Raw genomic sequence first — 15,870 nt, 5'->3', positions numbered from 1 at the left:
TGGTTCTATGCTAGGAAGAGCTTAAAATTTCCTAGACTCACGGCTCGAATTGCAGATATGGACAGGTTTTTTACACAGGAGCATGAGTAGGCCTCGAACCTATCCCGCCATTTACTGAGATTATGGCTGATCTGTGACCTAACTCCATATACCTACCTTTGGCCTCCATAAACCTGTTTGTGTGAGAGAGTTCCAAACCTCTACCACCCTTTGAGTGAAGACGTTCTTCCTCACATCTCTCCTCAACGGTCTAGCTCTAATATTTAGACTATACCCCCCGAGTTTTAGAATCTCCAACCTGTGGAAATAGTTTATATTTATCTACCCTGACTTTCCCTGTTAATATCTTGAATACTGCAATCAGATCACCCCTTAACCTTCTCGCAAAAACTGGCCTAATTTGTGTAATCTCTCCTCATAACTTCACCCCCGTCCAGGTATCATTTTTGTAAACCTCCATTGCAATCCCTCCAAGTTCAAAATATCCTTCCCAAGGTGTGGTGCCCAGGACTGCTCACTGTGACTCCAAGTGGGGTCTAACCAGGGTTTTGTAAAGCTGCAGCATAGCCCCTGTGTCTCTATACTCCAATCCTCTCGCTACAAAGGCTAGCATTGCATTAGCCTTTAAAATTATTTACTGCACTTGTTCCTGGCATTTTAAGGATCAATGCATCTGAACCCCCAAATCTCTTTGGACATCCAAACGTACCTAACCTCTTCCCATGGTATCTCACCACTACTGCCATACCCCTACCATTATGCAAGCAATTGAAACCCTCACTATAAATATCCTGGAGTTACTGTTGACCAAAATCTCAACTGGACCAGCTATTTAAATACTGTGGCTATAAGAGCGGGTCAGAGGCTAGGAATTCTTCAGAGTAACTCACTCATTTGTTATGAGTCTGCCCCTTTGTTCTCTAGAGCTTCCTAGAAAGTGAAGGGACAACCCTGACAGCTGTTCTTTCCTGTAATAATAATAATCGCTTATAGTCACAAGTAGGCTTCAATGAAGTTACTGTGAAAAGCCCCTAGTCGCCAATTTCCAGTGCCTGTTTGGAACAGCTGGTACAGGAATTGAACCCGCGCTGCTGGCCTTGTTCTGCATTGCAAGCCAGCTGTTTAGCCCACTGTGCGAAACCAGCTCCTATTAATGAGATAACAAACAGGCGGCACAGTGGGTAGCACTGCTGCCTCACAGCACTAGGGACCCGGGTTCAATTCCGCCCTTGGGTGACTGTATGTGTGGAGTTTGCATTTTCCGCCCTTGTCTGTGTGGGTTTCCTCCGGGTGCTCTGGTTTCCTCCCACAGTCCAAAGATGTCCAGAAAAAAGTTTAGGTGGGGTTACTGAGTTACAGGGATAGTGTGGGGGCATGGGCTTGGATAGGGGGTCTTTCAGAGGGTTGGTGCAGACCCGGTGGGCCGAATGGCCTCCTTCTGCACTGTAGTGATTTTATGATAAGATATGAGTGACTGCCTAAGTGGTATCGGGGTACAGATGAGCACATTTGCACTTTGTTGTGGGAAAACCTTAACTGTTACACACTGACTAACTGTTTAATGGTTTTAATGGTTTTAAAGGTTGCAGATAGGGAAAGCAGCCAAAGGAATTCCCATCCCAGGGACGACCCCCGACATGAGCCTCTCCAGCCCAGTACAAGCTCCGCTGTCCCCCATCTCCCATGAAGGACCCCCACTCGGCACCCTGTAGGAAATTGTTGGGAGGATACTTGCCACCTTGCTGCCCTTCAGACAACAAGGTGCCAGGTCCACACTCCTCAATAGTTGCACCAATTCGCACCAGCGGGAGTCTGGGCTGGGGTGGGGTGGGGGGGGGGGCGGGGGGGTGGGTTCTGAGCATCCCACCTGGCTTGTGAATGGTGCGTCCTGCCCGCCAATGACATGCTGGGCGGCACGGTGGCACAGTGGTTAGCACCGCAGCCTCACAGTGCCACGAACCCGAGTTCAATTTGAACGTCGGGTGACTGTGAAATTTGCACTTTCTCACCGTGTCTGCGTAAGTTTCCTCCGGGTGCTCCGGTTTCCTCCCACAGTCCAAAGATGTGCAGGTTAGGTGAAACGGCCATGCTAATATTGCCCAATGGTTAGGTGGGGTTGTGGGTATAGGGGCGGGGGATTGGGCCTAGTTCGTGTGCTCTATCGAGGAAGGGCCGGTGCAGACTCAATGGGCCGAATGGCCTCCTTCTGCACTGTAGGGATTCTATGATGCAAAATAGCTCGAATGAGCTGCTTGCATGATCCCGCCGAGTCGGGGTGGGAAGTCCGGCTGGGTCGTTGGGAAACCCGTTTGGCTGGCAGCGCGGGCACCTCAGACTCTCGACCGGTTTGCCGCCCCAGCTCGAATCCCGATTCTCCACCCAAAAGGGATTCCGGATCTTAGCGACGGAGAACGGGAATCCCGACCACTGGCAGTCTGCCTCAGAGAGCAGTGTACATGCCGAGCAGCAGACTATACTTACAAGATACAGGTATTTGCTGATGAACACCATTCCCCCACCCCACCCAGCCACTCATTTTATTGGAAACAAAAAATAACGTGCCATTATATCCCATTTGAAATAGTTGCAAAGGAACTGCAGCTAACCAGCGGCTAGCTCAGATACTCAGCTTAATTTGAGCCTTTGGAGATCAGTTTTTCCTTGCCACTTGCTGAAAGGTTGAGTAAAGGCCTGATTACCGAATGCCAATCTGGTTCACATTACTGACACTTCTCAGCCGCAGGCTTAGAGATACCCTTCTCCCCCTTGCTCTCTGAATCAACGGCTCGAAGCGCCGCCAAGTATTTCAAAGTGCTTGAGTGCCCGCACCCTGTTCATACCCAAAGTGATAAGAAACAGACTTTGGTGAGATCTTGTCAAGTTCTGTCCTGTGACACATCAGCCCATTTGCAGAGGGTGTATAAAGGAAAGTTATATCATCTCGCTGTTCCAGAAATGGTAGCGTTACTGTTCCAAACATCCAATAACAGCTGTCCAGCTGCAAGTTACACAGCACCTGCTATAATCCAGATCCTTCCATCATCTGCAGAATAAGACACACTTAGCGGAAACAGATTTAGGATCTGGATTCAATTGGACCAATGGGTTCTGGATTCAATAGAATATGTAGGTTCCGGATTTCCATAGATACCAACAGAGCAGACCGACACTATTCGGCCCATCGAGTCTGCACTGACCGTCTGAAAGAGCACTGTACCTCCCCCACTTCCCACCCCTATTCCCGCAACCCTGCACATTGATCATGGCCAGTCCACCTAACCTACATTTCTTTGGACTGTGGGAGGAAACCAGAGCACCTGAAGGAAACGCACGCAGACAGAGGGCGAACAGCCACTCCAGACAGCCACCCAAGACCGGAATCGAACCCGGGTCTCTGGCACTGTGATGCAGCAGTGCTAACCACAGTGCCACGATGATATTTTTTTAATAAATGTTTTTATTGGGTTTTTGAACAAAGTATATTTCCCGTTATGTACACAGAGTAAGAAATATATATATATATATATACATACATAGAAGAGAAGGGCACACCCAAACATACCCCCAAAAAAGTAATAAAAAATAAAAGAAAAAATAAAATAGAATAACTGGTAGGGTATTGTGCACCAGCTCAACAGCAGCAACTCTGTACAACTGGCAAAAGTATTTACAACACATAAGTAGGCAACTGTTTGTGGGGGGGAGGGGGGGAGGTGGAGACTGGGGAGGTAGATATACATTTGGGTGCCGGAGAAACAATTACAGAGGGCAATACTCGAATGGGTTTGGTGTTGGTGTTGTCACTTGCTTCTCCCGGACGGATCTCGCTGCCGTTGTTGTCTCGCGCTCACCTCCGCTTCAGCCGTTCCTCCCGTCTTTCGCTTGGATTCTCCTTGTTCTCTGTTCCTGGAGATGCCAAGTCTGTTATCGTTTCCTGTGCCCTCCTTCCAGCTATCATTCCCCTGGCTACCCCCCACCTCCCTGGTTCTCCTCTCTTGTTCCCTGTCCATTCCCTCTCCCCCACCCCACCCACCTCCCCCCCCCCCCCCCTCCTGTGGTTCGCCTTTCTTTCCTCTTGGGGTTAGCTGTCTCCCCCCCTCCCCACTCTCCCATTCTATCTCTCCCTCTCGTGCTTTGGCTACTTTCCCCTGATTCTTGGCTACCTGGCTATTCTTCTGCTTGTTCGTTGGCCACAAACAGGTCCCGGAACAATTGGGTGAATGGCTCCCACGTTCTGTGGAAGCCGTTGTCTGACCCTCGGATGGCGAATTTGATTTTCTCCATTTGGAGAGATTCCGAGAGGTCGGACAGCCAGTCTGCAGCTTTGGGTGGTGCTGCTGACCGCCAGCCGAACAGGATTCTACGGCGGGCAATCAGGGAGGCAAAGGCAAGGGCGTCCGCCCTCCCAGGAATAGATCTGGCTGGTCTGAAACCCCGAAGTCCGCCACTTTCGGGCATGGCTCCACCCCCAGCCCCACCACTTTGGACATTGCCTCGAAGAAGGCTGTCCAGTACCCCGCAAGTCTGGGGCAGGACCAGAACATGTGGGCGTGGTTGGCCGGGCCTCCTTGGCACCATTCACATCTGTCCTCCACCTCCGGGAAGAACCTACTCAGACGGGTTCTTGTTAAGTGGACTCTATGTACCACTTTTAGTTGCGTCAGGCTGAGCCTTGCGCACGTGGAGGTGGAGTTGACCCTGTGCAGTGCTTCGCTCCAGAGTCCCCACCCTATTTCAATCCCCAGGTCCTCCTCCCATTTCTTTCTTGTTGCGTCCAGTACGGTGTCGACCCCTTCTACCAGTCGGTCATACATGTCGCTACAGTTCCCTTTATCTAGTATGCTTGCGTCCAGTAACTCTTCCAGTAATGTCTGTCGTGGCAGTTGTAGGTACGTCCTTGTCTCCTTTCGTAGGAAGTTTTTGAGTTGTAGATACCTTAGCTTGTTCCCCCTGGAATTTCTCTGTCAGTTTGTCCAGTGTTGCGATCCTGCCGTCAGTGTCCCTCCGTCCTGCCCCCACCTTTTGAAGGTGGCGTCAGTCAGCGCTGGTGTGAACCTATGGTTGTTGCAGACGGGAGCTTTGTCCGACATTTTGGTCAGAACAAATTGCTGCCGTAGTTGGTCCCAGAATTGGAGGGTGGCTATCACCACCGGGCTGCTGGAGTGTTTCTTGGGTGGGGATGGGAGTGCAGCCTTGGTGAGGGCCCGGAGGGAGGTCCCCATGCAGGAGGCCTCTTCCGCACTCACCCACTCGGCTTCTTTATATAGAATTTGCAGTGCAGAAGGAGGCCATTCGGCCCATCGAGTCTGCACCGGCTCTTGGAAAGAGCACCCTTCCCAACCACACACCTCCACCATAACCCAGTTACCCCACCCAACACTAAGGGCAATTTTGGACACTAAGGGCAATTTTGCACGGTCAATCCACCTAACCTGCACATCTTTGGACTGTGGGAGGAAACCGGAGCACCCGGAGGAAACCCACGCAGACACGGGGAGAACGTGCAGACTCCGCACAGACAGTGACCCAAGCCGGGAATTGAACCTGGGACCCTGGAGCTGTGAAGCAATAGTGCTAATCACTATGCTACCGTGCTCTGGCTCGTTAATCCATCCCCTTATTCGCTCGGCCGTCGCCACCCAGTGGTAAAGTTGTAGGTTTGGGAGGGCTAGCCCCCCCTGGATTTTATTTCTTGTTGGAGCTTCTTTGGGATCTTAGCATTCTCCACACACCCCCCCCCCCCCCCCCCCGCCCCCTTCCCATACGAACGCCATGATTAGTTTGTTCAATGCTTTGAAAAATGCCTTTGGGATGTACCTCGGAATGGATCTAAGTAGGACGAGGTACCTGGGCAGTACGTTCATTTTGATCGTCTGGACCCTCCCCGCGAGGGAGAGTGGGAGTGTGTTCCATCTTTGCAGGTCCTTTTTTACTTCCTCCGTCAGACTGTTGAGGTTCCATTTGTGGATCCCTTTCCAGTCGTGGGCTATTTGGATCCCCAGGTAGCGGAATTTGTGTCGGGCTTGTTTAAGCAGCAGTCCCGTTAGTGCTGCCCCCCCCCCCCCCCCCCCCCACACACTTGTGGGTGTACCGGGTAGATCTCGCTTTTGCTCATGTTGAGTTTGTAGCCCGAGAAGGTGCCAAACACTTTCAGGAGCGCGATGATTCCGTCCATGCTGCTTTGTGGGTCCGAAATGTAGAGGAGCATGTCATCTGCATAGAGTGAGATTCTGTGCACTCTGCCATCCCTTCTGATCCCCCTCCAGCTTTTTGCTGCTCTGAGCACGATTGCTAGTGGTTCGATCGCTAGAGCGAACAGCAGCGGGGACAGTGGGCATCCTTGTCTGGTGCCCCTGTGCAGCTGGAAGTATCGGGAGTTGGTGTTGTTGGTCCGTACGCTCGCCATTGGAGCGTTGTATAGGAGCTTTACCCAGGAGGTGAACCCTGTTCCAAGCCCGAACCGCTCCAGTACCTCAATGAGGTATTTCCATTTGACTCTGTCGAAGGCCTTCTCTGCGCCTAGGGAGTCGATCACCTTTGGTGTTCTCTCCCCAGAGGGGGTCATTATCATGTTTAGCAGGCACCTGATGTTCGAGGTAAGCTGTCTACCTTCGACAAAGCCCGCCTGGTCCTCTGCGACTACCTCTGGTATACAGTCTTCTAGCCTTTTAGCTAGAATCTTGGCCAGTCTTTTGGCATCTGCGTTCAGCAGTGAGATGGGTCTATATAATCCACATTCCGTTGGGTCTTTATCTTTCTTAGGTATCAGCGAGATTGAGGCCTGTGCTAGCATGGGTGGCAGTGTGCCCCTGGCCAGCGAGTCTGTGAACATCTCCCGCAGGTGCAGGGCCTGTGCTGTCTTAAATTGTTTTGTAGAAGTCCGCCGGGAATTCGTCCGGTCCCGGTGCCTTCCCCGCCTGCATGGAGCTAATGCTGTCCATGATCTCTCCCAGTGCCAGTGGGGCTTCCAGGCCCTGTTTTCTGCCCTCCCCCCTGACTGGTATGTCCAGTCCATCAAGGAACTGTTTCCTTCCAGACTCCCCCATTGGGGGCTCTGAGGTGTACAGCCTTTGGTAGAAGGCCTTGAAGGTTTTGTTGATCGTTTCTGGTTCTGGTTCTAATGTGTCTCTGGTATCCCTGATTTGTGCAATTTCTCTGGTGGCTGCCTGCTTTCTCAGCTGGTGTGCCAACAGGCGGCTGGCTTTGTCTCTGTGTTCGTATAGGGTCCCACGTGCCTGGCGGAGTTGGTGCACGGCTGTCCTGGTGGAGAGCAGATCAAAATTCCTTTGTAACTCTTTCCTCTCCGCCAGGAGCTCTACAGTCGGGGCCTTGGAGTATTTACAGTCTACCTCCAGTATGGAGTCGACCAGCTGCTGCCTCGCCGCCCTTTCCTTCCTATCTCTTCGCGCTTTGAAAGCGATGATTTCCCCTCTTAGTACGGCCGTGCCGCGATGATATAAGGGTTAGGGATTCAATAGGATATCTCACCTTTGTGATTTGTGTTTTTTTATTCATTCTTGGAATCTTGCATGGTACTAGTGACCCCAGCATTTATTGCCCATCCCTAGTTGCCCAGAGAAGCTGGTAGTGGTCCCGTTTTTATGCAGTTGAGGGCATTTAAGTGCCAGCCACATTGGTGTGGGACTGGAATCACTAATAGGCTAGATTTGGTAAGCATGGCGGACTTGGAATTGGGTTTTTCATGACATTCCGACAGTTTCCTGTGCACCAATACCACCTATTCATTTCCAGACTTTTAAAAAATGAATTCAAATTCTCAACTGTCATGGTGTGATTTGAATTCATGTTCCTTGCACCATTAGCCCAAACCTCTGGAATACTAGTCCAGTAAAGTTGAGCAGCTCGGTAGCATAGTGGTTAGCACAGTTGCTTCACACCTCCAGAGTCCCAGGTTCGATTCCCGGCTGGGTCGCTGTCTGTGCGGAGTCTGCACGTTCTCCCCGTGTCTGCGTGGGTTTCCTCCGGGTGCTCCGGTTTCCTCTCACAGTCGAAAGACGTGCAGGTTAGGTGGATTGGCCATGCTAAATTGCCCTTGGTGTCCGAAAAATGTTAAGTAGGGGTTACTGGGTTGCGGGGATAGGGTAGATACATGGGCTTCAGTAGGGTGCTCTTTGTAAGGGCCGGTGCAGACTCGATGGGCCGAATGGCCTCCTTCTGCACTGCAAATTCTATGAAAATCCTAGCCTGCTCAGTGATCGAGTGAAGGGCTCAGAGAATCCCTACAGTGCAGAAGGAGGCCATTCGGACCATCGAGTCTGCACTGACCATTTGAAAGACTACCCTACCTAGGCCCAATCCCTGCCCGATTCCTGCAAGTCTACCCTAAGGGGAAACTTAGCATGACCAAACCACCTAAGCTGCACATCTTTAGACTCCTTTCACTGCTTGTAAATGTGTGATATGAAATCAGTTGATGTCCTAGTCAGGAAACGTCAACATCACAAAACTGTCCAAAAGCATTCCAGAAGGTAACTAATCAAGCCCTTTGATTGGGAAAAAAAAGAAGAATTGGGTACTCTACATTTTTTTTTTAAAAGAAGACATTCCAAAAGCATTGGCACAAATTGGAACCCAGAAAAAGTTTTAAGTTGATTTTGGAAACAGGTGGGTTTGAGCGCAGACACATTCAGATCACCGTAAAACAAGTCTTTCTTTGCTTGTGGCTGTGTGTGTTGTTCTCTGCTTTACTTTATCCGGATGTTTTGATGGGTAGTGTTGATCAAAGAATAACAAGCTTTGTTAACAAACAAAACTACTTTATTTAACACTCCTAACTGAATTCGACACTTATCCCACAGAAAGATACAGTTGATAAATAACACATAAACTAATCTCATCTACATCTAAACTCACCACCAGTTTAAACTACTATCTTCAGTCTGTCTAACTAACTCCTCACTCCTTTTGCTACCACCTTCTCCAACCTTCTGTCCCACAAGGCTAAGCATCATCCCTTATATACTCATAGGACTAGCTCCCTCTAGTGGCTGTCTGTATACATTTCATTAACCCTTGCATTACCTTCATGTATGGTAATACCGCAACGTGAGCACTGGGGTGACCTGGTTTCGGATTGGAACCCTGACTCAGGGCACAAATCACTCTAAAAACTATGAATAATTTGCCCTGATGAGCTCAGCACGAGTCTGATTTCCTGAGGTTCCTGCAGGCTGAGTACAATGTGTGTGGAGGGGGGGGGGGGACGGACTGGCTAAATTGCTCTTGTCGAGAGACAGCACAAACTTGATGGGTTGAATGGCCTCACTCTGTGCTTTGACCATTCTATTATTCCATGAACACAGTTCCACTCGGTAACACACAATGTCATAGTGTCGCATGATATCAATGCCAGACACTATCGTAGTGGCACACTGTCACAGAATATCATGCCAGGAGAGAGCCGGGTAAGATTGTAAAGCCACTGTTGTTTTCAATTCTGAATGCACTGTGCTAATTATATTGTCATTTGCTTACCCTAATGTCTATCTCTTTCAGACATTTATCGTAATCAACAAAGGGAAGACCATCTTCCGTTTTAGTGCCGCGCCTGCATTGTACCTACTGACTCCTTTTCACACTGTTAGAAGAATAGCTATTAAAATTTTAGTACATTCATATCCTTTTACTAATGTAATGTTGGAGCAAATGAAGGTAATCTCGTTCGAATCCTGCAGCGAAGAAAACCTCTGTTAGAGGGTGAATAGGATTGCATGCTTATTCCGAGGAAAGCTGGGTTGCGTTTACTGGCAGCAAGGAACATAAGGAACTCAAATAATAGACTTCAAAATTTCAAGGGGATTTGAGAAGGGTTTGAATTTGAAATGAAATGAAATAATAATCGCTTATTGTCACAAGTCGGCTTCAAATGAAGTTACTGTGAAAAGCCCCTAGTCGCCACATTCCGGCACCTGTTCGGGGAGGCTGGTACGGGAATTGAACCGTGTTGCTGGCCTGCGTTGGTCTGCTTTCAAAGCCAGCGATTTAGCCCAGTGTGCTAAACCAGTGGAATAATTGCTTCCACTGGTTAGTGATTGGGGCGAGAGAGGTGAGTGGGAATGGGACGAGGGGGAGGTGGGTGAATGGGAATGGGACGAGGGGGAGGTGGGTGAATGGGAATGGGACGAGGGGGAGTTGGGTGAGTGGGAATGGGACGAGGGGGAGGTGTGTGAGTGGGAATGGGACCAGGGGGAGGTGGGTGAGTGGGAATGGGACGAGGGGGAGGTGGATGAGTGGGAATGGGACCAGGGGGAGGTGGGTGAGTGGGAATGGGACCAGCGGGAGATAAGTGAGTGGGAATGGGACCAGGGGGAGGTGGGTGAGTGGGAATGGGACCAGGGGGAGGTGGGTGAGTGGGAATGGGACCAGGGGGAGGTGGGTGAACGGGAATGGGACGAGGGGGAGGTGGGTGAGTGGGAATGGGACCAGCGGGAGATAAGTGAGTGGGAATGGGATGAGGGGGAGGTGAGTGAGTGGGAATGGGACGAGGGGGAGGTGGGTGAGTGGGAATGGGACCAGGGGTGGTGGGTACGTGGGAATGGGATGAGGGGAGGTGGGTGAGTGGGAATGGGACCAGAGGGATGTGGGTGAGTGGGAATGGGACCAGGGGGAGGTGGGTGAATGGGAATGGGACCGGGGGAGGTTAGTGAGTGGGAATGGGACGAGGGGGAGGTGGGTGAGTGGGAATGGGACCAGGGGGTGGTGTGTGAGTGGGAATGGGACCAGGGGGAGGTGGGTGAGTGGGAATGGGACGAGGGGGAGGTGGGTGAGTGGGAATGGGACCAGGGGGAGGTGGGTGAGTGGGAATGGGACGAGGGGGAGGTGGGTGAGTGGGAATGGGACCAGGGGGAGGTGGGTGAGTGGGAATGGGACCAGGGGGAGGTGGGAATGGGACCAGGGGGAGGTGGGTACGTGGGAATAGGACCAGTGGGAGATCAGTGAGTGGGAATGGGATGAGGGGGAGGTGGGTGAATAGGAATGGGATGAGGGGTCAGTTGTTAGTGGCTTATTTACCAGCACCTCCTCTGGGTAGAGGGAGGATTTGAAAATGAAAATGAAAATCGCTTATTGTCTCAAGTATGCTTCAATGAAGTTACTGTGAAAAGCCCCTAGTCGCCACATTCCGACGCCTGTTCGGGGAGGCTGGTACGGGAATTGAACCCGCGCTGCTGGCCTGCCTTGGTCTGCTTTAAAAGCCAGCTATTTAGCCCTGTGCTAAACCAGTCCCTGATTTTGCAGCTCTTGTGTGGCAGCCTGTGGGTGGGCTTGAAGCCAGATTTGGCACCTCCGTGACATCCCTGAATCACATTTCACATTGTCACTGTCATGAGTTTCCATGTCATCTTAAGAGGACGCTAATCAGACCGATGGTGTCTCTGAGAGCCGGGGCACAGATTCCGTGGTTTGAGATGACATTCTGAATTGCTAGTGGAACAGCGAGAGGTCAGGAGCTGATCTGTGGCCTGATCTTTGTCACATTTCTATCTTGGCACCCTCAGGGAGGATGGTTAATAAACTCTTCCATGAATTTCAGCTCAATTTTGAGAGAGGTGGCTGACACACTACGGGAGTGGTACATTGCAACATTCCTGCTCTCTAGTATGGGACATGGTTATAGCTACATTCAATTCTTTAACGTAATTCCCCCGCACTGAGAGAGACTACATATTGAAAGGCCCTATAACTGCAAACATTTACCCCCATGATATATTCCGAAATAATCCACCAAGTAGATTTTTAAAATTATTTATCTTTAAAATCCCTTTTGTTGGTGGATATTATTCCAAACAATTGTCTGTCTTCACGTCTGTGTGACTGCAGTTAAACTGTGAACACTGAAATGGTAATTTTACGGATGTGGATGTCGCCGTCTAGGCCAGCATTTATTGCCCATTACTAGTTACCCTTCATAAGACCATAAGACAGGAGCATAATTAGGCCAGTCAGCCCATCGACTCCGCTCCATTCAATTCTAGCTGATATTTTTCTCACCCCCATTCTCCTGCCTTCTCCCCATGACCCCTGATCCCCTTATTAGTCAAGAACCTATCTATCTCTGTCTTAAAGACACTCAGCGATTTGGCCTCCAAAGCCTTCTGCGGCAAAGAGTTCCACAGATTCACCACCCTCCGGCTGAAGAAATTCCTCCTCATCTCTGTTTTAAAGGAGCGTCACGGGAGTGGTGAGCTGCCTTCTTGAACCACAGCAGTTCCTGAGGTGTAGGTTCAATGCAGGTGACAAAACCAGAGTTAAGGGAAGATTTAATAAGTGTTGAATATCACAAAAGGCTTTGATAGAGTAAGTAAGGAAAAATAGTTTCCAATGGCAGAGGGTCAGTGACCAAAGGGCACATACTTAAGATAATTGGTGAAAGAAGCAGATGGGTGAAAATTGGATAGATATTTGCAAAGGAACAAATTGCAGGGTTTTGGAGAAAATGCAGGGGGAGTCGGAAGAACTGTCACTCCTTCAATGAATGTTGACCTGCCCGTTCAGAGCCACTGCTCGGTGTCAGGAAGTCTTTTCAATTTGCGACTGTTTCTCGGTGACATGGGAGGAGGGGTGTAACATATCCTGACCGGATGGATGTAAATGTTACCACAGTCTCAAAGGGCCGTAGGATGCTCTTCCCCTTTGAGAACTGACTGGCGGTGATTTAACCTGAGGGTCACCACACCTCAGGCGAGGCGCAAGGTTGAGAAGACTGGGCCTTCACACACAACTTCAGCCGGTACAGGAATCAAACCCGCGCTGTTGGCCTCTCCCATCATCACGATCCAACCGGCCAGCTAACTGACCTTCTGGATGGATGTACAATTGATGGGAGTGAGGTGCAGCATCAATGATACAACTCCTAAAGCCTTAGATGGCCAGTTGGAATCAATTTCACTCATTAACCAATTAAGTGGGTGAAAAATTATAATAAATCTCTCTACTTTCTGATGTAAAATGTGTTGCAAAACAGTCAACTGTTCTGAAACTTCTCCTTAACTCTTATTTCACGTTGTTTAATATGTTCATTATGTGCACTATTTTGACCAATTGTGTATTTATGACCATGAATGAGCCTGCCCCATGGACAAAGAATGTTGAGTAAGTATGGAACCGTACTGCTTTCAAGAATGTGTTCTTGTGATTAAACCTGTTCTCTTGTGCTACTGCCCAAATTCCTTAAACAATGTTGACCTTTGAACTGTGCCCTTATCTGTCCCGATTAACTGCTTTGCCAGGTCTTTCTTGCCCTGTGAGCCCCAGTCGGCAAGTAAGTTCATATTTTTAAGTATACCCGATTCATAACTTGCTGCCCACATATGTTCATGCTGCATCCAATCATGGTGCGCCCCAAAGTTTTCCTTCATTATCAAAGATGGTTTGCTCTCTTCCTGAATTTTCATTAAAGGAATAAACCAAGAGATGCTTTTACTTTCATAGTTATAGGCGGGATAGAAGCTCTCGGTAAATATAATTCTACATTACACTGTTGTCATCCATTATAATTGCCATTTGATTATAGCAACAGTGTGAGCATTTCTATAAATTCCACTTTGATAAAATAACTTGGCGATAATTGTATCATCAAAATGGCTTCTCGATCTAATACTGAAAGTTGAACGATTGCAAATTATCCTTTCTTCCTTTAATGAAGAGGCCTGATTCTTATACAATTACTTACCACCAAAGGACTGTTGAAAATGATTTTTCTCCAAAAAGCAGGAGTTCATTGATATTTAGCATGAAATGAACCCTGGGAGTCATTCCCCACCCTGAGTTCAGAACATACCTCTCAACTTGAAGCTTGCAGAACCTGGTACATACAAACTAGCAAAGAATGGAGATGGGATCAGTGACATTCAAGAGGGATCCATTTAGCAAATGGGGGCTTAACACAAACCTCCCCCACGTGGATAATTCTGATTCAGCTTTCAAGGTAGATAGACCCAGCTCTTGAGAAGATGCTTCTATAATGACTATGATTTTCTTTCAAGAACAGAGGCATGGACAGGGTGAATAGGGATCAGCTGTTCCCCTTAGTTGAAGGATCAGTCACGAGGTCACACAAGGTTCAAGATGGGGAGGCAGGAGGTTCAGGGGGGTTGTGAGGGAAATCTTTTTACCCAGAGAATGGTGGCGGTCTGGAATGCACTGCTTGGGAGGGTGGCATAGAACATACAGTGCAGAAGGAGGCCATTTGGCCCATCGAGTCTGCACCGACCCACTTAAGCCCTCACTTCCACCCCATCCCCGTAACCCAATAACCCCATCTCACCTTTTTGGTCACTAAGGGCAATTTAGCACGGCCAATCCACCTAACCTGCACGTCTTTGGACTGTGGGAGGAAACCGGAGCACCCGGAGGAAACCCACGCAGACACGCGGAGAATGTGCAGACTCCGCACAGACAGTGACCCAACGGGGAATCGAACCTGGGACCCTGGATCTGTGAAGCCACAGTGCTATCCACTTGTGCTGCCCTACCCCTTGCAGAGGTAGGTTGCCTCACATCCTTTAAAAAGTGACTGGATGAGCACTTGACACATCATAAGATTCAAAGGTATGAGCCAAGTACTGGTCAATGGGGTTAGGCATGTAGGTAGGTCAGATGTTTGTCTTTTTCTTTACAAATTTAGCGTACCCAATTAATTTTTTCCATTTAAGGGGCAATTTAGTGTGGCCAATCCACCTACCCTGCACATCTTTGATTTGTGGGAGCGAAACCCACGTAAACACGGGCAGAATGTGCAAATCCGCACAGACAGTGAGCCGGGATAGAACCTGGGACCTCGGCGTCATGAGGCAGCAGTGCTAACCACTGTGCCACCATGCTGCCCGGGTCAGATGTTTCTCATGTGTCGGCGCAGACTCGATGGACCAAAGGGCCTCTCCTGCCCTGTGTGATTGTGTGAACTCTTATTTATTAAACTGAATAAAGGGCGATCCTTGGGAAACAAATTACATTTTGGAGGAGTACGCAGTATCCATGCTTTCAATGTCAACATGGTTTCTCCAAATCTTCTGATGAGAGCGTATGTACTTGTGTTGTCAACTATTGGGTCATAGTTCAGTCACAACTGGCACAATGAAGCACAGATACAAACTGTATAACTAAGAGCTTCTGCATTGTTGGTCACAATGATCCAGCAGGCATGGTGGATAAGAAAACTCGCGACTGTGAGACTATTTACAAAATTACAAAAATGCTTGCGGCCGTTTAAACACAGTAAAATGTTCTGAAGGTCACAGCAATGACGGACTGGTGATGCGTACACATTGGTACTCCTTGGCCCTGCCTTAGAGTCCTGCAATCAAGTCTGACCATGGGGTTCACCTCCTCAGCTCAAAACCTGGACCCACCAAACCCAACATGGATGTAGAGGCTTGGGGGCCCGTTAAAGTTTTCAAAACTGGGATTGATCGATATTTTTTATTTGGAAAGGGTATTGAGATTTACTGAACCAAGGGGGGGGGGAAATAGAGTTAAGATGCAGAGAAGCCATGAACGAACTGAACGGCAGATCAGACCAAAGGAGCTGAATGGCCTCCTCATCCCAATGACTCCACCTTGGGTCTATATCTGGCTCAGGGCTGCTTCACCCCTACTCGTATCTCAAACGTGCTGTCAGCTCAACCATTTTCTCCAGGTCCCAGAGTAGTTTCTTGGGGAGGAACACATCCTGGGTAAGAACAAAGTTGGGTTGATCTATCAAAAATCGAGGGGCTTCTAGGGTGTAGTCATCTCTGCATGTTCCTCAAAATTCTAATATTCTTGTCTACAAGTCTGGTTTTTGACAGGGTGGATTAGCTTAATTAAGCAGACGGTTCTTTTTTAGTCACATTGTGTGTTTTTTTGTCCACA

General features: G+C 49.1%; 1 protein-coding gene across 1 annotated transcript in view; it reads left to right on the top strand.

Moving 5' to 3' along the window:
* LOC140425680 (sodium channel protein type 1 subunit alpha-like) overlaps nucleotides 1-15,870 on the top strand; it is a 580,672-nt gene that overhangs the window by 305,227 nt on the left and 259,575 nt on the right. The window contains exons 4-5 of the mRNA XM_072510176.1: nucleotides 9,517-9,635; nucleotides 13,021-13,110. Of these exons, the coding sequence (XP_072366277.1) occupies nucleotides 9,517-9,635; nucleotides 13,021-13,110 (209 nt within the window). The remainder of the gene's footprint in view (nucleotides 1-9,516; nucleotides 9,636-13,020; nucleotides 13,111-15,870) is intronic.

This window comes from Scyliorhinus torazame, chromosome 6 (assembly GCF_047496885.1).
Source record: "Scyliorhinus torazame isolate Kashiwa2021f chromosome 6, sScyTor2.1, whole genome shotgun sequence".
NCBI lineage: Eukaryota > Metazoa > Chordata > Chondrichthyes > Carcharhiniformes > Scyliorhinidae > Scyliorhinus > Scyliorhinus torazame.
This window is presented reverse-complemented; position numbering and strand designations above follow the sequence as displayed.